Raw genomic sequence first — 23,746 nt, forward strand, 5'->3', positions numbered from 1 at the left:
CACTTAAGATTATATGTAGTTTAATTTTAAAAATCAGACATGTAAGTTTTACTATAAATAAACAAAAAGAGATGTGCAGGTTTCTGGTCTCCTCCAAGACTTTTTTAGTTCAAAATAAGTAAGATAAAAAATCGTCCTCCGCATTTTTTCTATGCCATCTATAATAGGTAACAAACAATGACAAGGGAAATCAACAAACCAAAGGAAATTCCACATGAGACCCTGGATCATCGTTTCTTGACTAAGTTTTTTGCTAGTTTTTGGCCACGGTTGGAGGAAACTCTTATATTCTAGGCCAATGGTTCTCAAAAGTGTGCTCACCAGAGTAGCAGCATCACTTCTTAGAAATGCAAGTTTCTAGGCATCACCCCAGGCTGAGTGCATCAGAAATTTGGGAGGTGACCCCAACAATCCCTGTTTGAACAAACCCTCTCAGTGATTCTGACACAGACTTGTGTTAAGAACCACTAGGAAAGGCACAGTTACCTTTCTGTCGTCCTAACTACTGGAAGAAAGCAGTGATATACAAATCCACAACAAAGGTATTTTGCACAAAATGTGAAAAAAAATTCTAAGCCATTGAAGAGAAAATGGATATTAGAAGAACTTCAGAGGTCACAGAATCCTTGGGGAATCTGATGATAGACAATGGGTATGATCAACACATGAGAGCAGCCAAGGAACAGATGCTTTTACCACAAACAGTATGGCCAGGAGGACAACATCCCTACCCTTTTGGGGTTAATGCCATCTGTCCTTTCATTTATGGTCACTTTCTCAAGACTAAATTCCAAAGGAGTTGAGCCCAGTTGACTAACTCTAGAACAGACCCCGTGGCCCCTGCCTTTCTGGGGACAGAAGGACAGACGAACCCCCCTTTACTTTTGCAGTGGGAACCAGGGCCCTGGGTCCTGCCAAAACTACAATAGGGCTTTCTCCCAAATAGGAAGACCAACCAACTCCCAAAAGGCTAAAGTCTGCCTCAGGAACATGATGGGGGATGAAAGGCAGCAGATTAATATTTCCTATAACTTGATTAAACTGATTATCAAGGACCGAGAGTTCAGTTTTTGACTCTCAAACATACATTCATTCTAATATGAAGAAGGAGATTGCCTAACAAGAGGAAAGAAAGGCTGAAGGAAGTCTGATTAAAAACAAATTAGAAAATTCATGAATCACACACTCTTGCACTAATTATTTTTTTTTAAAGGAGTTGTAGTATGTGCCATCTGTGGCAAATATTAACCACAGTTTCTGCTGGTAAGGAGGTGACCCCACCCCTCAATCCTACAGATGTGCTGACCCAGGAACCAAATCATTGCCCTATGCATTCTGTACCATGCTTAAGTCAAACTCATCTTTCTGCCCAGATCTGGGCAGCCCCTAATTGTGCAAAAATAGAAACAAGTGCAGATGAATGTGACAAAGATTCCCCTAGTACCAAGAAAGGGGTGGGCGCTGTACCTCATTATTTAAAGGCATTAATGTAAACAAATTAAGTTAATTTGGGGTTCTAGTTTGTGTGTGAGAGAGATGCTATATAATTATTAGCTTCTATTCCTGCTTAGCGAATGCAATGAAGATTTTCAAGGATAGCTGTTTCAAATCCACATTCATCCCTAATTTGGTGCCTGGCGTGGCACTATCATGCCCTGAAAGCTGACATTTGGTTCATCTGTCCATCTCACCAGCCTGCAATCAATCCTCAGTTCACCATCTCTCTGGCTGAATGGGGCTTAGGACACAAAATAGCTTTAAGAGCTTCATTTTTCCTTCTCAAGAACCACATTTTTGAAAACAGTTCTGTCATCTGTATGTATCTATTGGTAATATTAGCTCACTTTTCCTCTATTTTACTATAGAATATTGAGCAGACATCTTTGGTGTATCAGGCAATGAGATTATGTACAAGGAATTTTTTTGCTATTAAAAATATTTTATCATAAAATATGACAAACTTAGAGGAAAGCGAAACTTCTCCATAGTCCTCCCTAGGTAAGGGAACAGAACATGGCCAGCACCCCAGGAGATACCTGCTTTCACCTTTCCTGTCCCAAGCCCCTCCCCACCTAACCACTCCTAACTCTTACTTTTGAGATTTCATTGACCTAAAGCATTATAATAGTTTCTAACAGACAATATAACAACTCAATATTTATACAAGTTGCAAAGTGATCATAGAAAGTTAACCTCTTTAGAAATTTGCTGCTAAAGATATGTGGCAAAAATTCTCAGCAAGCAAGTTACCTTTCACATGCATCCAGGAGAAGCCCTTTGTCCCCTGAAACCATTGGCATATTGGTGTCCACAAGAAAGGGAAGTCTTCAGCCTTCCTCATCTGCCTCATTTATACATTGTTTTTATGGTTTGCTTATGTAAATGTCTTCATTACTAGAGGTGAGTCACAAAATGCAGGGACCATATCTTATTGACCTTTTAAAATGTTGCTTTCTTCATAATTTTTCAATGATTGCTAGGACTTATTTATTTTATAACTAGAAGTTTTTACTGTTAGGGGATGGAGGGAGTGTCCCACACCCAATCTGTGTTCTTCTGAGACAAGACCAAGGAACAAATTAACATCGGAGTAGGAGAAGAAAAGTCTAAATTGAATAAATGGAGAATTTACATGGCTATAAACTCTAAAGTAAAATAGGGTGAACCAGATATATACACCCTCTCTTAGGGACTTAGGGCCCCAAGAAGAGAGGAGTGGGAGACCACCTGACATGGAGGGGCTGACTTCATCTTTCACTCTCAGAGTAAGAAGATGAGTTTCTACCCCTGGATGATACCCCCCTCCCCAAGCTACATCCTTTTAGGTCAGAAAAGGGGTAGAAGTGATTTCTTCTTTGATTAGGAAAAGGGCAAAGAACTGAGATAAGAATAGGAGCTTTTCAGCCTCTAGGGTCTTCCTTGATCTTAACTCAAAATAATCTGCATTCTTTATATAATGGTAGCAGATTTCCACAGGTCTTGCAGTGACCTCAGTCTCCCATACCAACATGACACTTATTGAAAGAAGCCTATTCTGGACATATGGAGAAAACCTTTCTGACCCTTTGGGGGGCACCAGTCCCTTTCACACACTTTGCCTTCCCTTCATACTCCCTAACTTCCACCTCTGACAACCACCAATCTATTGTTTCTACAAGCTCAGGTTCTTGCTGTTGTTTTTTAGATTCTACAGATAAGTGAGATCACATGATATTTATCTTTTTCTGTCTGGCTTATTTTTTCTTTCTTCATAATTTTATCAATTAAGTGCAAGTTCCTAAGCATATAGTTTTCTTTAGTCTATTTTTAAGCTTTCTCTATCAGTGGACCCATACAGTATATAACACTGTTTTGCATTTTTTTAACTCAACATTCTGTTTTGAGATTCATTACATTATTGTGTTGTGGCTATAATTAATTTATTTTTACTGTTTGTATAGTAGTCTATTGTATGACTATACTTCAATTTATTTGTTCATGAACTTTTGGATTATTCTAGTTTGAGGCTAGTATGAACATTATATTAAATTGCATTTCCTGATTACTTATAGGGAATTAGACAGGCTAGTTGAAATCTCTTTAGTAAAAGATTTTTGGGGTTTTGTCCTCTTTTCTATGGGATTTTCTGTCTCTCCTTTATGTCATTTGGATATGCTCTCTCAGGTTTTGCCTCCAATTTTTGATGACAAAACAAAATTTAGCATCTTAACCATTTTTAAGTCATATCCATAATGTCACAGCATCCATAATGCTGTGCTACCATCACCACCACCCAGCCCAAGAACTCTTTCATCTCATAAAACTGAAATTCTGTCCCCATTAAAAAATAGCTCCCCAGGGCCTCCCAGGTGGTGCAGCGGTTGAGCGCTGGGTTGCGAAGCTGCCCGCGGCTGCAGCGCCGGTTCGATCCCCGGCTGCTCCCCAGCCACCAGAGGAGGGTCCCACATGGCGCGCAGACCTCTCCTGCTGCCCGCTGCTCCCCTCAGCAGTGTACTTCGGTCCTTCTGCCTGCTCTGCTCCCTGCTCTGGCTCTGGTGAATTCTCTCACCCTCCAGTGCTTCTGACTGTACCCAGTGCATGTATAAACAAACAAACAAAATAAATAAATAAATAAATAAATGAAAAACATGCCTCTATTAAAAAAAAAAAAAAATAGCTCCCCAGTCCCCCTTCCCCCTGTCCCTGGAAACCACCATTCTACTTTGTCTCTGAATTTAACTACTCTAAGGACCTCAAATAAGTAGAATAGCACAATTTTTTTTGTGACTATTTTATTTCACTTAGCATTGTCCTCAGGGTTCACCCACGTTATAGCATGTGTCAGAATTTCCTTTCTTTTAAGGTTGACATTTTCCATGGTGTGAACAGGCCACATTTGTTCATCTATATCTGTGATGGACACTTGAATTGTTTCTACCTTTTAACCATTGTGAACAAGGCCTCTATGAACCCGGATGGACAAATATCTCTTTGAGACCCAACTTTCAATTCTTTTCATTACAAACCAGAAGTGGAATTGCTGAATCATAGGGTGCCTATTTTTAGTTTCTGAGGAACCATCATAGCTGCTACACCATTTTTCATTCCCATCCATCGTACATAGGGTTCTAATTTCTCCACAGCCTTGACAAGAGTTGCTATTTGGGGCTTTTTGATAGTAGTCATCCTAGTGGGTGTGAACTGGTATCTTGTTGTGGTTTTGATTTGCAGTTCCCTGGTGACTACTGACATCTGTGATCTTCTCATGTGCTTATTGCCATTTGTATATCTTCTTTGGAAAAATGTCTACTCAAATCCTTGGCCTATTTTTTAATTGGGCAATATAAAAGGCAATATAACATAAAAATAAATGAACTACAGGTGGATTGCAAAACATAATGTTGAGTTTATAAAAATGCAAAATAGTGTTACTTACTGTATGGTCCACTGATAGAGAAAGCTTAAAAACAGACCAAAGAAAACTAAATGCTTTAAAACTCCATAATTGAAAAAATTATGAAGAAAGCAACATTTTAAAAGGTCAATAAGATATGGTCCCTGCATTTTGTGACTCACCTCTAGTAATGAAGACATTTACATAAGCAAACCATAAAAACAATGTATAAATGGGGCAGATGAGGAAGGCTGAAGACTTCCCTTTCTTGTGAACACCAATATGCCAATGGTTTCAGGGGACAAAGGGCTTCCCCTGGATGCATGTGAAAGGTAACTTGCTTGCTGAGAATTTTTGCCACATATCTTTAGCAGCAAATTTCTAAAGAGATTCAAATATTAGCAATGATTAATTCAGGAGCATCATCAATTTAAATATAGTTGGGACATAGGATTGGAAACTTTATTTCTTATTAGGCAGCTCCCAACCTTTGCTCTCTGAAAGGCTTCAGCACCTTTCTTGACAAGTCACATCTATTTCTGCTGTGAGTTTTCATCTTAGGCTGTCACTTACAGGTATAATCAAGTTAGACCTTGTAATTTGTTCAGGAAGCAAAAGCTGTGATGTCTTAACTAAGCACAGGATGGGCCTGCCATGCCTCTCTTTAATAAGTAGGAATTTTGGAACTCAAACGGGAAAGCAGTTTTTTGGTTTTTTTTTAAAAGATTTATTTATACAAGCACTGGGTACAGTCAGAAGCGCGGGAGGGTGAGAGAATTCACCAGAGCCAGAGCGGGGAGCAAAGCAGGCAGAAGGACCGAAGTACACTGCTGAGGGGAGCAGCGGGCGGCAGGAGAGGTCTGCGCGTCATGTGGGACTCTCCTCTGGTGGCCGGGGAGCAGCCGGGGATCGAACCAGTGCTGCAGAGGCTGAGGGCAGATTCGCAACCCAGCGCTCAACCACTGCACCACCAGGGAGCCCCGGGAAAGCAGTTTTAAGGAAAATGTGGCTGCAAAGAAGTTTACATCCTGCACTCTGAATTTATTGATTATGGTTGGATTCTGAATTCGTTGCAAAAAAATATAGAAAAGACCTGAATACCAAATGGTATCCTAAATAAGTCATCATGCCTCTGAATGGAATATTTTGATAGTGAAGGGCTGTTCTTAGGAGAATGCTTCCCTTGGAAAGAGTGAAGGGCAAAATGCCATTAGAGATGTTTCATGGAACCCACACAACCATTCCCTGCAGAAGCACCCATTCCCTGAATGTGCGCCTTTGCAGAATAATTCCTATATAAGTGGGAGAAGACAGGGGATGCCAGGGATGGTAAGTAGGTCCTCAAATAACATGGCTCATCCAATGCTTAATTATAACATTGATAACAAAGAATAATCCCTGCGAACATTGAAAGAAATGATGTTATTTGAGGATGTGTTTTCATTATCATCATTTGGCTTAAAGTCACAGTTTCCAAGTACCTATTCACCACGTTGAGTGAGAATTTACTGTATTTGGGTAGCACAGGTTATTTCACCGAAGTGCTATGTCTCTGCTTGCTGGGAAGAATTGGCTGCAACTTCAAAAAAAGAGTTGTTGCCTTGACCCTAGGTCACTCCAATAAGAAAATTCCTGGGTTTCGTTAGTAGAAGAGAACCATAGTTAGGAAGCCAGGTTTATGGCTGTGGGCAAAGAGAAAGCCCAAGTCTGCAGTAGACCAGGGTTATTAGGGTGGGTATACTCCTTAGAAATCAATCTAGAATTCCATAAAAATTGCTCTTTTGGATTCTGATTTACTTTGAGCCCAAATATTACTCTCGTCCAAACTAGAGGAATACCATGTTTTGTAAAAAGCCAGCAAATATCCAAGTTTCTTTTCCTCAAAACACATAGAGAACTAAAAACCTAAGGCATTTAAAAACCAGAGAAATCAATTACCTGGCAATTTCCCCTTTAAGGCTATAACCTGGAGTGGATCTGGCATCAGCTGAGTGGACTTCAATGCTCTCCTGTTTGCTGTGTGATCTTGAGTGACTCCTTTAACTCTCTGAGTTTCAATTTTCCTTGTTTGTAAAATAAATATCTGTAAAGGTCAGGACCTGGACACAGTGCAGGTTTTCTGATCCCATGCAGACCGGGTAAAGGAGGAGTCAGAGTCCTCAGTAGTTTTGCAGGTTTTTTATTGGGGTTCACCAGGCATATAGTAGGCAGGGGTGCTGGCAGGCCTCCCAGCCCCCAGCAAATCTTCACTCTATCTGGGCTCTCTGGCGTTCGTTCTGCTGCTTCTCGGCTTCTCTTTCGGCTTCTACTGCTGCTGCTGCTGCTGCTGCTGCTTCTGCTGCTGGCGTCCCCGTGACGCCGCCCTTAAAAGCACAGTCTTAGCTCAGCTGAATCCCATCTACCTATGCCCACACCCTATTCCAGGTGCCCGCCATCAGGCATGCATTCAGGACAAGGATCCATCATCTATCCTGATGGCGGAAGGGCAGAAAAGCCTGATTTTCTTTACCCTACAATATCATACCAAAATTATATCATTATAAGCATGACTGCTAGAGAAGATGTTTGTGAAAATATTTTGTAAAAATGTCTTATAAATGACACTCCTTAATCTAGGGGTTTGTACTGAAACCTACAGTCTTCCAAGGGGAACTCTGGTTCCTTCACATCTTTAGTTAACTGAATATATACATAATATAACCAAAACTTTACAAATAAAAGTTCCCATAATTTTTAATAATTGCTAAGTGCTGTGATTTTTCCTGCCCCCCCCCCAAAAAAAACACTTTAAAGGTTTTCTAAGCAATCATTTCTTAAAGACAAGTAAATCATGGATATAGAATATTTGCCCATTTATGATTCACCCAAACAGTGAAATGGTATTTATTTTGGAAGCGAGTAGCTCACACACTGAAACTTAACTGCTGGCAACTCCCAAGTCATTTATCAGACTTTCATTGTATGTAGTTATGCCTCAGGAATTTAGGACTCACCCATATTCCTGTGATACATCATGAGGCTACATAATTCTAATATCTTGGAGGTTTTTTATTTTTAATTATTAATAAAAAACTAACCAACGACAAAAATGAAACTCCCATGTCTCTCTCTTTCACCCAAAATGCTCTTCTAGAACTTTTTTCTATACAAATACCACCAGATACATAACATTCTTACATGATATATATGTATAACTGTGTATATACATACATTACACACACACAGTATTTCTTGATTCACTAATTTCCTACAGGCTTCCCATTATGAAAGATGAGGAGTAAGGAGCTAACACTTCCCTCCTAGTGCCTCCATTTTTGTAGTTATTATTTTCAGGTCTTCTATTTGCACTCTTAATTACTTTGAACCTTTGTTGCTCTTCTATCAGCCGTAACCCATGATCCCCTCTGAGTAAGATGAAGATATTGGTACTCCTACCTTCTGCTCCACCTCTCTACACTCCCACCTCCAACTTTGGACATCAGTACTTTGACAGTGTCAATGACAGCAGGGTCACATTCTCTTCTGCGTGTAGAGGTGACTTCCCTATTTTGTCGTTGGTTCCATGAGCTGATTGTTTCAGAACCAAGATTAAAATCATGCCATGTTTTGGTTTACTTCACCTTTGGCCATACATTCCTTACACAGTTTTTCCCCTGTCATTTCTAATTGCCCCACCTTCTTCTTGTGTCATTAATATTAATGCTGAAGACATATTTCCTAGGACTTCTTACCTTTCTGTTTAAAATGGGACAAACATGAGCCTCCCTGGTGGCTCAGCGGTTGAGCGCTGGGTTGCGAACTGCCCGCAGTCTCTGCAGTGCCAGTTCGATCCCCGGCTGCTCCCCGGCCACCTGAGGAGGGTCCCACATGGCGCGCAGACCTCTCCTGCCGCCCGCTGCTCCCCTCAGCAGTGTACTTCTGTCCTTCTGCCTGCTCTGCTCCCCGCTCTGGCTCTGGTGAATTCTCTCACCCTCCCGCACTTCTGACTGTACCCAGTGCTTGCATAAATAAATAAATCTTTTTTAAAAAATAAATAAATAAAACAAAACAAAATGGGACAAACAGCCTTCCAAGTTTGCTGCATAACTTTCACCCTTGGATTGCTTTTCACTGGCCTTCTGGATTGGTTTCACCATTTCTTGTCTCTTTTCTTTTGGCAAGAGGTATATTGTTTTCATCTTTGTTGGAGTACTTTCTCAAGTAGCTTACTCAGAAAATACTTGAAAGGTAGTCTGAGTCTATATTTAAAAATATGATTATACCTTATATGGGGACAGAATTCTAGGTTCTAAATCATTTGCTCTCCAAACTTTCAAAGCATTATCCCGTTATCTTCTGTCATTCAGTGATGAACCCATCACCAGCCCCACCAGTCATCTGCACATGCTAATTCTACCCCATCTTTCTCTTTCTATTTCCTTTACACCAAATTACTTTGAAAAAAATTGCAAACATATCATTCCATCTGTAATCATCTAGTACATAGCTCTAAAATATAAGGATATTAGTCTAATCTTAATGATTATTAAACCTAAAAATACATAATTTTATCAATCCTCCATTCAGTGTTCAAGTTTCTGTCTCCTAAATTGTTTATTTTTACATGTTTGTTGCAATTAGAATATAAATAAGGTCCGTACATTCTGGCATGTCAATATGTCTTTTAAGTCTTTAATGTATAGTTTCTCTTGTGCACAATTTTTTATGGGAAATTGCTAGATGAAGAAACTGGGTTGTTTTCCTGCAGCGTTTCTCAGTCTGGATTTTGCCAATTGCATCTCTAAAGTGTAGTTTAACATTCTTTCTTCTGAATTTTCTGTAAATTGGTCATTGGATATAGATGTACAATTGCTTCTCATTGCTTTATCTTAAAGTTTACCGGTTCTTTCCTTTGTCTCCTCTATTCTACTGTTGAGCCCATCGAATGATGCTTAAATTTCAGCTAAAATTTCTACTAAGTTCTTCATTCTCTATTTCTTTGCTGAAACTTCACCAACCCATGCTATTATCTAAACAGTATCTTTAAAATGAGAACACACAGGGCTGTCAGCTTCCAATGTGGCTTCCAATGATCAGTGGATGACCAGGATCAGTGGCTGACCAGGATCAGTCTCCTGGTCTTCACCCCATTGTGTAACCATCACACAGGGCAGGAGTGACAGTCCACCCCCTCCAGATTAGGTTACAAAGAAGTGTGGCTTCTGTCTAGGGCACCCCCCTTCGCTCCCATGCACACACTCTCAGATCCCTTGCTCTGGGTGGAGTTGAGATGATCTGTGGTCAGGTTCCACTTGAGGACCTCTCTACCACTTACTAAAAGATGGAGAAACTGGGTAACCTTGTGATTTCTGTTTTCTTTATTTGGAAATTGATACCACTCTTGCCTTACCTGTTAGTATCACTTTAGAAAAATATTTGAAAACATTATACCACTATCTATTCCCACCCTATTTTATACACAGAAGCTTGAATTCCAGAGAAAAAGAATTGACAGGTGAGGTACTAAGAAACAGAGAAATGACATGCCTTGTTAAGGCTTAAACTATTTAGAAAAAGAGCCAGAACTGAAACCCAGAGCTTATGACTTCAAGTTCGATTAATTTCTCTATATACCTAAAGCATCAAGTGCTGTTATCATTAAATAACCCTCAATGCTTCAGGAAGGGCAGATAAGTGGATTGCGCATGAGAATTCCAAGAGAACTGCATTCCTTCTATGGTATATGACAAATTGGGGTAAATACAAGAGGGTCAGAGTTGTTCCAGGTCAGCTTTTATCCTGCAAAGCTGGCATAAGCCTGCTACTCCTTTCTTCTCTTTGTTGCTCTGTCTTCCCAACACAGGAGTTTAGGCACATGGACACCCAGCCAGAAGGTGACTAACACTATCTCCTTGCTCCCAAACCATGTAGAATAGGCCAAGAGCACCTTTAAAAAAAAAAATCCCTATACAAGATGACATCCTATCCTTAAACTACAAATGTTCCTTTCTCACGCAATTTAGTAAAGAACAATTGACAAAAAGGAGAGAAAAGAGGCTAACAGTATGTTGAGTGAACAAGGTCAGACTATTTGGGCAACAGTGACTAACTTCAACAATGTTTCAACCTTTTAATTAAAAATTTTCTCAGTGAAGTATTTTTGTAAACCACCTGAGACTGTCTTCCCCTCAACTTCAGTCTAGAGAAAAATGTTTTAAAACACTGAAAAAGAATCTCACCCCAATCAGATTAAAAAACATATGTTGACTCAATCTGGAAGGGAAGATGTAAACAATTTCATTGGCTAGGATAAATTTTTTCTGTTCTTAGTTTTGTTTTGAATTAAAAAAATCTCTTGTATGTGTACTATATCATAATATTTTATATGTAATGTTTTGTATTTTTACATTATTTATTTTAAAATTCAAATTTTATACAACATCTATCTTGACAGAATGGGATTTAATATCTATTGTTGGATTTAAATAGCATTGTGATTTAGTTTTTTACTCTTCATGTGTACCCGTTAAGGTTCTTCAGTTGTAAGCAACAGAAACTAATGCTGGTTACTTACAAAGAGTGACTTATAAAAATCAAAATCAACAAGCAACTATAAACCAGAGACACACTAGGGTGCGGGGGCAGAGAAGGGGAGAGGAAGGACTAGGGTCAAAATAAGGGGGGGGTGCAATTGTACGGGGAATATAACCAAAATGAAAATGCATACATTGTGCAAAAATGAAAAATGATGTAAGAATTATATAAAATAAAATATTAATTTAAAAAGTGACTTATTAGAAAAGTATGGGAGAGTGTGTAGAAAGCAGGTCCTTCCTAGATAATCAGGAAGCAGGAAGCCACCAAGGACATGCACTCTGCTGACATAAGGCCCTGCCACTGGACTAAACCAACATGACAACTATTTATTCCTTCTGTGCTCAGTCCCAGAGTTTAAGATTCAAAGCCCTCAGAGGATGACATTCTGCTTGACCAAATATGTGCCACATTAGAATGTCCTGAACTGATGAACAGAAGAGACTAGGAACAATCTCCCAGGTCCCCTCTTTTTCTGGGAGAACATGTTGAAGATTCCATCCCACCAACAGCCCTCAAGAGCTGAAAGATCTGGCCACTCCAAAAGGACATGAAGACATTGGTTGGAAGGCCTGATGTCTGCTCTGTCAGAGATTCGTTCGCACCACTGAATGAGACATTTATGAATGTGTGAACTGTCTTCCAGCAGGATTTTTGATGGACACCCACTCACACACCCTTCCTCCTCACCTGGCAGCAAAGACTTCCTCTGGGCATGACATTTTGTTGTGCTGCTTTAGAACAAAAATATAACTAAGTTACACAAATAAAGTCCAATTCCCATATAAACTTATCCTACATCTGTTGTCACACTGCCTATACTGTGATTCTAGCTCCTTCCCATCCTGTCACTCTCATTTTGACCATGGCTGACACAGCTGTTCCTGAAGAATGTTGTTAATTGGCATTATGTGAAAGTGTGAACGGAAGGGGACTCCTGGTGCAATAAATGCTGAAGAAATATTGGTTAAACCAAGTCTACAAGTCAGTTTGTTGAAACAGCTACTGGCCATCCTACTCTATTTTCTTTAAGATACTTAATACTAACCCAGGCTTGAAGACACAAGTGGTATACCAACATTTTTGGCAGAGGCAAAAGTGTCAAACATTTTATTAATATTCAGATAAAAAGCATTACACCTGTGGTACACTAAGATATTGGAGTGCTACTTCTTAAAGAAGCTTCCCTTAGAACCTGGTTGTTGGCTTAGAAGTTGTGGGCCTTTGGTATTGTTTAACAATTCATGGCCCTGGGCTGGATGATGTATGCCATTTTCTTCTTCCTTCAGGAAAAAGAGAGACCGTTATACCTCCCAGCACTCAGCACATTCACTGCCCATTTGACTCCTTAACTTCTGTGGATTAGAATTTGCTCTAAATTGGCCTCGTGGCTTCCTCAAGTGAGATTAGAGAGAGAGGCACTGAAATGTCTCTTAGGATAGACCTTAAAAGCAATTTTCATGGGGCCTCCCCGGTGGCGCAGCGGTTGAGCGCTGGGTTGCGAAGCTGCCCGCGGCCTCGGAGGCGCCGGTTCGATCCCCGGCTGCTCCCCGGCCACGGGAGGAGGGTCCCACATGGCGCGCAGACCTCTCCTGCCGCCCGCTGCTCCCCTCAGCAGTGTACTTCGGTCCTTCTGCCTGCTCTGCTCCCCGCTCTGGCTCTGGTGAATTCTCTCACCCTCCCGCACTTCTGACTGTACCCAGTGCATGTATAAACAAAAACAAACAAACAAATAAATAAATAAATAAAACATGCCTCTATTAAAAAAAAAAAAAAAAAAGACAAGTATTCATTTAAAAAGCAATTTTCATGTAAATGTGGTCAGATACGTGTTACCTAAAACTTATCACCTTAAATCATGAAGTGGACAGTTGAATGGCATTAAATTCATCCCCATTGCTGTGCAACCACCCCCACCATCTGTTTCCAGAACTTAAATCTTTCCAAACCAAAATCTATCCATTAAACAACCTCCATTTCCTTCCCGCTGCCCTCAGCTCCTAGCATTCACCATTCTACTTTCTGTTCTTATAAGTCTGACAACTTTATGTAAATAGAGTCATACAGTCTTTGTCTTCTTGTGTCTAGCTTACTTTTAAATGCAGTTTTGAGACACAGAATACTACCCTTACAGTGAAGAAGAATACAGTGGGAGTAGCTGTTACTTTTAGATCAGATGTCTTTAATCTGGAACCCCTGATGAATCCTGTGGATTCAACTGCTTCCCACCTTTAATAGATGTGTCTCCAGAATTATGAAGTTTTTATGGGAGAAGCTAACCTAGAAGATGCTAATTGCCACTGTTTTTCCTCCACTTTTAGAGCAATCTTTTGTTCCCAAAACAAGATTAGTTGCCTTCAGTTGGCAACAACCACAAACTTAAAATAAAACAACAATGGAAAAAGAATGGAAAAAAAAAAACCACCACCAACATGGTCATATTTATGGTAAGGCTCTGCATTTTGCTGATGATTAAGTTTGATACCTACTAGGTCACTTAAAAACTTTGAGCTGACCTTCCACATATAAAAAATATCTAATGCAAGCCCATATCACATCATAGTGAGATACCATTGCCTGTCTATTAAGCTGTCTATGATAAAAAAAAAAACAGAATATAACAAATGTTGGCAAAAGGGCTGGGATTTAGGAACTGCTGTACATTGCTGTGCACCCACCATGGATAGCAGCATGGTGATTCTATTAAAAATAGAATTACCAGGTCCTCCCCATAATACCATTATGGGTATTTTACCATTGCCCGCAGCCTCTGCAGCACCAGTTCATTCCCCGGCCACCAGCAAGGGTCCCACAAAAAAAAAAAAAAAAAAAAAAAAAAAAAGAATTACTATATGATTCAGTAAGTCCCCCTCTGTGTATATGGCCAAAAGAATTGAAAGCGGGTACTCAAACAGACATATGTAGACCCTTGTTCATAACAGCACACCCACAGTGAACGGAGGGGTAAATAAAAACGGAGGGGTCATTTCCACAGGATGGGGTATTATTCAACCTTAAAAAGGGAAGAAATTCTGACATGTACAATGAGCCATGAGGACACGATGCTAAGTGAAATAAGCCAGACACAAAAAGACAAATTCTGCCTGATTTCACTTACCTGAGGTACCGAGAGTGGTCAAATTCATAGAGACAGAAAGCAGAATTGTGGTTACCAGGGGCCAGGGAAAGAGGAGTGGGGTGCTCTTATTTAATGGGGACAGACTTTGGTTTGGGAAGATGAAAACATTCTGGAGAAGATGGTGTGATGTACTTAATGTACTTATTGCCCCCAAACTGCACACTTAGATGGTAGAAATTTTACATTATGGGTATTTTACCAAAAAAAGGTTTTAAAACTTTCTAATGCTATCTGATCATCATTTCCACACCTGCAGAATACTTAGAAGCCTCTTGTAGTGTTCATCCCTAAACACCATATTCTGTAGAGAGAAATGGATTAAGTGGCAAAATGTTTTTTCCAAAAGCTAGGCCTGCCTTAGTTGTTTGCATTTCTTAATAAAAAGTTACTTTATTATCACATCTACTTCCTCCCCTTTCCCAATCCCCCCCAAAAAAGAGGTATGTAGGTAAAAAAAAAAAAAAGTGAAATTATAAGCCAGACACAGCAGGACAAGCTATAGGACTAGAGTAGTTTCCAGAAGCCAGGAAGCTGCTGCTGCTCAGTGATGGCCCCAAAGCATGGATGGGGGCCACTCAGCTGAGTTACCTGCTGGCTGGGTGACAGCCTGCTGAGGTGATTCAGCAGGAGATCTGGCCTCCCCTGTCTCTCTGAAGTAACTTACCTCACAGAAGTGGTTCTCAATAATGTTTGAGGCAGTCAGGGCAACCTGGCGGTTCTCATGAAGCTGCAAGGCCTCGATTCTAGCAATACCACCGACTTCTTCAATCAGGAGAAAGAGGTTTTCCTTCTCAGAAAGTCTCTCTGCAGCCTGTGGGTAGGACAAGAACTGAGGGTCTAGGCAGGGGCCTAATAGAGGTGGAGCTTTGGCTCAGAGGAATCCTAAGGCTCCCATTCTTCCCTCAACAGACTTAAAACACCATGGGCTTCCTCCCATTTTGGATAGTCCTCTGATTTGGGAGACACATATGCACACATATACAAATACACACACACATACAAACATGTACACATATACATACATACATTGGCTTACTTTCATGGCCCAAAATGCCTTATTTCTTTTACTGAATATGTTGCCATCCATACCATACATAGGCCACTATTTGTAGACCCATCTAATGAACGGACTCATTTTAAACACAGTTTGAAAGAATGGTCAAATATTGCTGGGTAAGTGAAGATGCTCTGGCCCTGTGCTTCCTGGAAAGCCTGGCTAGAGAAGTCAGGAGACCCTAGTCACAGAAGTCACACCTAGGCAGAGAATGGTGTCCTCGGGCCAATTAATATGATTGGGTTTATTCCAATGCTGGTCCCTGGATTGCTCATCCAGGGCTATTTCATCACTCAAACATTTGTTCGTGTCCTGGGGGCAAGGCACACAAAACTAGAATTAAAGATGGAACTTAGAGAAGGTCCTTTCATAACTCATACTATTGCAGGACACGAGTAATTGTTACAGTAGAAAAAACATAGTAAGCAGGTTTAAATTACAGAAGATGTGTAGGAAGCCTTGGAAAACAATACAAGTTCCTAATGAATTCTATAGGCCAGGGTCTGTCATAGGATAATGACGTTCCTCAAAAGAAGGTCAGGCAGGGACAAAGATTTGAAGGTGTGAAAGTACTGTTTATGATGAGAAGAAGGAGTAGTTCAACTAAACAGCATATCTGCGGCAAATGGGAGAAAGATTAAGAAACACTTTGGGGTGGATGCTCATAGTATAGAAGATTAAATGAACTTTGAAATATATATTTTTATAAACTGAAAGAAAAACTTTGGCATCTAAGTTTTTCCTCCTGAGGGGCTCTGCTCACCAGTTGTTGAACAGTAATAAGAAATCTCCTGTGAGTCAACTTAGTCATTATTCACTCCAGATTGCTGGCCTGATGAACTTCGGCACAGTATGTTTAAGCTCAGACACCCACCCGCCCAGTTACTCACGGGTTTTAAGTGGAGAAACTGAAACATGCACCAAACATTACATTAACCTCAGAGAGAAAAGCGGGAAGTGCGGAATGACCCAGTACAGCAGGAGCCCTGGAAGTGGATTTTGGATCTTAACCCAACACGTAGCCCCAAAAGTTAGTTTACCTGCACTCTGCTGCCCCTTGAAATATTCTCCTATCCAATCTCAATCTTTCTAACCTACTGTGCCTGGTTCCTTGATCTGATACAGGGGCTTCACTGTCCATCAGGTGCGATTTGCCCAGGCACTCCTAAGACAAAACCCCTAGTGTCTACTTCAGATGAAGTTAAATTCAGATGAAGCAGATGAAGTTAAATTCAGATAGCCCACAAGGGTACTTCCACAAACTTATATCCAATTTTGTCTGCTGGTTGCCAAGGCTCTACTCTTGATCTGTGTGATCTGCTCAAAGTCTCAGTGTCTAATTGGACTGTATTTCAAGTGTGATCTTGACTCAAGTCAGTTCTTTCTAAGACAGTTACATGAAAAGGATGCTTAAAGTGGGTTTTTAGAAGGAGTTACCTGGTGTTACTTTGAAACTTTTCAAATGGCTTGTGTTGCATATCAAAGGACATTAACCAAATTAATAGAGCCAGCCTCCAAGGTGACCCCAGTGATCCCTGCCTCCTGATATTCATGCCTTGTATAGTTCCCTCCCATGTTGAATAGGGGCTAATCTGTGTAACCAATAGGATGCTGTTGCAATGATCTCTAAGACTAGGTCTTTTTTTTTTTTTTTTTAAAGATTTATTTATTTATTTATACAAGCACTGGATATAGTCAGAAGTGCGGGAGGGTGAGAGAATTCACCAGAGACAGAGCCAGAGCGGGGAGCAGAGCAGGCAGAAGGACCGAAGTACACTGCTGAGGGGAGCAGCGGGCGGCAGGAGAGGTCTGCGCACCATGTGGGACCCTCCTCTGGTGGCCGGGGAGCAGCCGGGGATCGAACCAACGGTGCAGAGGCTGCCGGCAGCTTCGCAACCCAGCGCTCAACCGCTGCGCCACCGGGGAGGCCCTCTAAGACTAGGTCTTAAAAAACATCTACATTTCTGCCTCTTGATCACTCACTCAAGAGGAAGCCAGCTGCTATGACGTGAGGACATTCAAGCAGTCCCATGGGGAAATCCACATGGCAAGAGTAACTTGCTAAGCATGTAAGTAAATCATCTTGGAAGGTGATCTTCCAACCTTCATCAAACTTTCTGATGAGACTGCAGCCCGCATTGACATTTTGATCCTCAAGAGAGACCCTGAGCCAGAATGATATAGCATGCCAGCCTGGATTCCTAATCCCCAAAGCTATGTGTGATAATAAAAGGTTGTTGTAAGCCTCTAATTGGGTAATCTGTTTTATAGCAATGTGGAATGGACACAAATAGTATACAAATACTGGCTTAACTTAGCTTTTGTCTAGAAAAGCCTAGATAAGGCTTTTCTAGAACTCTAATTCAATGTTTTACATTTTCTCAAACAACTGAATTGAAAAGGACTTCATTATGGCCTGATGAGATCTACTCCTGCTAACTTCTTACTGTTCTATGTTTTGGCCTTTGAAGTGAGCCATCCACAAGACTCTTCCTGCTCCAAACCTTCAATCGTTGTTCTCACAAAATGTATGTGAGCTGATCCCTAGCTATCTTGAGTTTGGTCTTCTATCACTTTCCATCCCTTTGCTCTGCTCTGGCCACACCCCTCTCAGTCCCGGCTCTTCCTTTCACCTACAATGCTCTTCCCCAGATAGCCACAGGACTCACTTATCTTGGGCCTTTTCTCAGATGTTCTTCTTCAGAGTAGTTTCTCCTGATTACTGCATATAAGAGATCAACATTCCCTTTACCACCCCAAGCCATCATGACTATCACTTTACCAGATAATTTACCCACTACTTCCTAAGTGATGGATCTGCCTACCTCCCCACCAGTACCTCCATTCTACTGAGCAAGGACTTTGGTCCTTGGTTTGGTCATATCCTGAGCATCTAAAATAGTGCTGGATGCAAAGACACTCATTTGAGAAAATAAATAAACTCTTCTTGAACAGCCTCTTGCTTTCCTTGTCCTTAGGATGTACAGACACAGAGAGAGGGTGGGGGAGTAGAGAGGAAAGAGAATCCTTGAGTTTTAAGAACCAAATTAAATGTCTTAAATTTTAAGACTGCTATTTAGAAACCAATCTGTTCAGAACTGTTTACCTGGAAGATATATGAGATGACATCAAGGATGATGAGAACAATCTTGGTGTCTTGGACAGTGAGCAGATTCACCAGTGGCTGCAAGACTCCAGAGTGGACAAGCTGGATTAACTGGTCCAAGGTGCCCCCCGTTGTGAAGTTAGCTACCGTCCAGACAGCTTCTTTCTGGACTTTAAATTCTCCCTGCAGAAAGAGAATGTTTACATTCATTACAGATCCTGAAACATTTAAATATAGTGATGCTAAATTGGTTCAATTTCTAGGAAGGCTGGTGACAGCCAGGACACTATGTGCAATTTACATGGAATGCCTTGGCAACCTGCCTCTGATTTTGAGCAGATGAGAGCATCTTTAAGTAGACAAGAAGCAGGCGGGCAGGCTTATCAAGGGTCCTAGAGGAAGGTTCTGAGGTCAAACAGACTCGTTTCCTTAAGTCAGGTTATGGGAAACATAAGCCAACATAAGCCAGTCCAGGGGTGTAGATTAGAAATCATGCTTGGAATTTTAGATTGTAGTGGCCTCTGTCTACATTTCTAGTTATTCTGACCCAGGAAAACATTGGACAAGAAGCTTCATAGATATAAAGTTGAGCACACAGGTAAGATATCAGGGACTAAGCCATTATCAGTGAATCCCTTGCATTTATAAAAAGCACTTTGCCCACAGATATGACTATTTTACCATGGCTCCTTCGATCCCTGAGCAGGAGTTATTCCTATTTTGCAGCTGAGGAGAACTGTGATGTTAATTTAAAACAAAAAACTCAAACAATTTGTAGCTCTAATGGAGTTGAAAAGGTAGCATTTGAAACAACTACTCTTTGATTCATGATTGGGTGCCTATTAGAATGTGTACAGACTCACAGAAGAATGCAAGACAGGAAGTATCTCATGGAGAGAAGATGCACACCTGGCCCAGCTGTTCATACCTAATGCACACCTGGAACCTGACATCTAACCTGAGAGCAGGAACTCCCTAGTAGATTCTCTTCCCACCCTACTCCACTAGCCTCCCTGCTCCCAACCCAGCTTGACTTGTTTACATGCCAATGGTTTCAACTAGTTGGTCCATTATAAAATGGCAAAAATCAAACAGCGACAATAATAGTTACCCAGGGAGAGGGAAATGGAAATCAGGAGGAATAAGGAAGCTTTATTGTATTCCTACTTTTATCTCTGGATTTTCTGTGTATATTACCACTCTAATCAATGTGATTTTTACACTGAAAAGGCCACCTTTCTTCAGTATATAATATCACCATAACCCGATACGTTTTTCCTCCTAAAACAAAAACAAACCTCCTCCCTTGTTTGGCAAGTAGAGAGTAGGTGGCACGTTCTTTTAACACTGCATAGAGATAAGCCAATATTTACCAGTTCAAGATTTTATTTGAGCTGTGGGGCACCTTCTCATCAAGCAATTCTTAATGGGGTCTCCAGGAAGGGATGCCAGGAAGAGCTGGGAAATTAATGTTTCATAGCTTTGTTGTGATCTTAATTTGCCCCTTCACCAGGGTGTGAATTCCTGAAAGGAGCTCATCTCAAGGCCACTTGGAAAGTAGCCTCTCGCCCACGATGCTGGGTGTGCCACTTACATTTTTGAGCAGTGCCACCAAGAAAGGCAGTATGCCATAAGAAATCAGTTCCTGGATGTGCTGGCAGGGCCCTGCGGCCACGTTGCTCAGGGCCCACGCGGCCTCCTTCTGGATGGAGGACTTGGGGTGTATCAGGAGCTGTGGCAGCACGTGCAGCATGCCGGCGTCAATGGCCACCTGGGTCTGTCCATCTGTGCCCGTGACGATGTTCCCCACAGTGCGGAGAGAGGGGGTCTGCAAGAACAACAGTAGGTGTCTCACCGAGTATTGTGCATTTATCCCAATGGAAGGTTCTGTGCGCTCCCAAACATTAGATATGTTGTGCAGAAGGCTCTCTAGATGTTCAGGAACAATGACTAAAGCCACGATCCTTATTAATTCAGCTCATCCATGGACTTTTACATAGTTTATAGGTACCAGCTCAAGTGGGACAGAGGTCAAAGGTTACCTTTGTCAAGAAGTGATGCTGTCCCTTTTATGGCCTTCCACTGGGAAGAGCTAAATTGACTCTAGTGTTTATAATGTAATCATTTCTGCTGAATCAATATTTAACACCAGTATCAAGCTTCTGTGGTAGACTTAATTGGAGCTCACAAAATCCCACTGGCAGTTTTGGTGCATTCAAATGAAGGTGCCAGGATGGGTGTACATCAGACTCTGTCTGAGGAGGGCTGATTGGATTCATTTTGGTTTCTCTGCACCATAGTAGCAGCCCCACACAATCAGCAGTTCTAGAGTCTTACTAGCCTATCAGGCCAGGTAACTGCTACTCAGGTGAGAGGTAGAAATAGAGCTATAGGCCAATCAAAGCCTTCCCAGGACAGCTCCCATCAGAATCCCGGCCCTCAGGATAAGAAGTTTCTGTAGCTACTGTCCTCATACACCACCCCCATCCCTGTCTCCAGCAATGTCCTCCAACTAACCCTGACATTTGAGGATGTGCCCTGAGATGATGCTAATCTCAAAAGAGAGGAACACAAGGATGCACAATGCAAAATATAGAGGCACAGAGATCAAAAGAGGCACCCATATTTTATGCCATTTTCAAAAGTATATGATGTAAGTGAAATGTTTCATAACATAGCAGAAAATTTGATGTTGGTCTTAATTTTTACCTGTACCTGAAATAGTCTAAGAGAACAAACTGGGGGAAAGATAAAGAGGAAATTTTCTTCTATATTTAAGAAATTCAAATGGGGCCTCCCCTGGTGGCGCAGCGGTTGAGCGCTGGGTTGCGAAGCTGCCCGCGGCCTCTGCGGCGCCGGTTCGATCCCTGGCTGCTCCCCGGCCACCAGAGGAGGGTCCCGCATGGCGCGCAGACCTCTCCTGCCGCCCGCTGCTCCCCTCAGCAGTGTACTTCGGTCCTTCTGCCTGCTCTGCTCCCCGCTCTGGCTCTGGTGAATTCTCTCACCCTCCCGCGCTTCTGACTGTACCCAGTGCTTGCATAAATAAATAAATAAATAAATAAATAAATAAATAAATAAATAAATAAATAAATAAATAAAATCTTAAAAAAAAGAAATTCAAATGTTACCATCAGCATTATATCAATACAATATACATACAGGCTCTGTGTAGCTCTCTCCCCCCTCCCCCACCAAGCCCCTCCTCTTTTCTCCCCCTAACCCCCCCTCCTCCTTATCCATCCCTCACCCTCTCATCTTGATGTTTCCTATATGAATCTACTTGTCAAAGTCTACCTGCATAGACCACTAGAAGGAAAAGCCATGAAAGAATAATTTACTGGGTGGAGAATTATAAGCAATTTTAATTTGGTACCTTTCTAAATGATCTAGCTATCCGAAGAAAGAGTAAGTGTACTTACTACCCACTAGGACTTGAGATCAAAATAGATTCATGTTTGGCTCCAGAGTAGCAGAGATCAGGGCAACGCTGAAGACAAGCTTTGTTCTAGGTAAAGGATTAGAGCTATTGCTGGCCTCCCTGGGAAAAGAACTCGCTAAAGTGACCATGATTCATGGCCTCTAATCTGAAGCCCTTGCACAGACAGACAGGATTTGGGATGTTTACCAAGACGTTGAGCTCTGAGCTGGTCATGAGCTCCACTAGCCGGGGCAGGACCCCTGTGTCAACCACTTGGCCAATGCGCTTGTTGCAGCCGTCAGTGAGGTAGGACAGGGCCCAGCAGGTGTCCGAGACGACCTCGCTGTCTTGGTGCTGTAGGAGGTGGAAGAGGGTGGGCAGCATTTGCTTCACCGCCTTTTCACAAGGGTACGGGTCCTTGTTTCGGCACAGGTTGGACAAGGTCCACGTGATGTTCCGCAGAAACGTGATCTGTAATGAGGAGACTGCTTCTAGCATCAGGGGTGAAGAAGAGAAAACACAAACGACAGTGCCCTAGCCCTCTTTGATCAATATTATCGACCAGCATGAACCAAAGCTTTTGAACTTCAAATAGGAACTTGTTCTAGGTAGTGATGTATACTCGGGTCACAGAACTTGAGCATTATGTTTCATATTCAAATGTTTGATGATGGTTTCCTTATATTCTTCAAAAGTCTTTCCTCACACTAGTCAGTGGATGACCTAATTTCATTTTTTTCACTGGCAAATCAAAGATCAAGCAGGAATTACTTGATCTTCCCACTAGTCTGTAACTTGGCTGACATGTTCTGACCACACTTCTGATCTGGTGGAGGATCAGTGTTCCTATCTCAGGATCCCATCACTTTTGCCTTTAAAGATTCTGTTCCTGGGACCACCTCCCACCAACAGAGAAACACTCTGTGACCTTCCACCCTGCCTTGGCTCCTGGCCCTGGTTGAGCCATCATCTACTTTACTTTGCAAAGTCCATTCCCAAGGAGCATCTGCCTTCACTACCCACCTTGCAGCATCCCATTGGTCCTCCAGCCCCTCTAGCATGATTTCTGCCCCTACTTCCTTATCAGTAGTGATGAAATCAGATCCTTTCAAGTCACCAAATCCAACAGCTGCCTTCCAGTCCTCAAATTACTGTCTCTCTCAGCTATATTCAGTACCAGTCTATTCCTTTAAAAAAAAAAAAAAAAAGGGAATCTATGCTCAAACCTGGCTTTCTGTTGCCAAGTGGGCTGTTTCTTCCCAGTCTTCTGGGTGGGGTCTGCCAGACTTCTGAATGTCAGAGCCCCTAGGACTTGGTCTGAGACACCCCCCACACTCTAAGTCAGGGATTGGTCATGTTCTTCGGTAAAGGGCCAGAGAGTAAACATGTCCAGCTTTGTGGACCAGATGGGCTCTGTTGCAATGAGTCAACTCTGCCCTTGTAACACTGCAAAAGCTATAGATAATATGAAAACAAAAATGAATAAGCATGGTGTGTGCCATTAAAACTTTACTTACAAAAGCAAGCTGGCCCCTGCTCTAGTTGATCTGGCCCTGTGGGATGACATATGTATAGGGAATCAT

At 41.6% G+C, this 23,746-nt stretch overlaps 1 protein-coding gene across 13 annotated transcripts in view; it reads right to left on the bottom strand.

The window, feature by feature from the left end:
• Positions 1–12,537: 12,537 nt before the first annotated feature.
• KPNA7 (karyopherin subunit alpha 7) overlaps positions 12,538–23,746 on the bottom strand; it is a 79,966-nt gene continuing 68,757 nt past the window's right edge. For all 13 annotated transcript variants that reach the window (XM_054693711.1, XM_054693710.1, XM_054693714.1 and 10 more), the window contains 5 exons: positions 22,371–22,634; positions 20,340–20,573; positions 18,746–18,928; positions 15,250–15,396; positions 12,538–12,729 (listed from right to left, as the gene is read on the bottom strand). In XM_054693711.1, the coding sequence (XP_054549686.1) occupies positions 12,613–12,729; positions 15,250–15,396; positions 18,746–18,928; positions 20,340–20,573; positions 22,371–22,634 (945 nt within the window). In that variant the 3' untranslated portion in view covers positions 12,538–12,612. The remainder of the gene's footprint in view (positions 12,730–15,249; positions 15,397–18,745; positions 18,929–20,339; positions 20,574–22,370; positions 22,635–23,746) is intronic.

This window comes from Talpa occidentalis, unplaced genomic scaffold (genome assembly GCF_014898055.3).
Source record: "Talpa occidentalis isolate TD23 unplaced genomic scaffold, MPIMG_talOcc4v2.1 talOcc4.12, whole genome shotgun sequence".
Taxonomy (NCBI): Eukaryota; Metazoa; Chordata; class Mammalia; order Eulipotyphla; family Talpidae; genus Talpa; species Talpa occidentalis.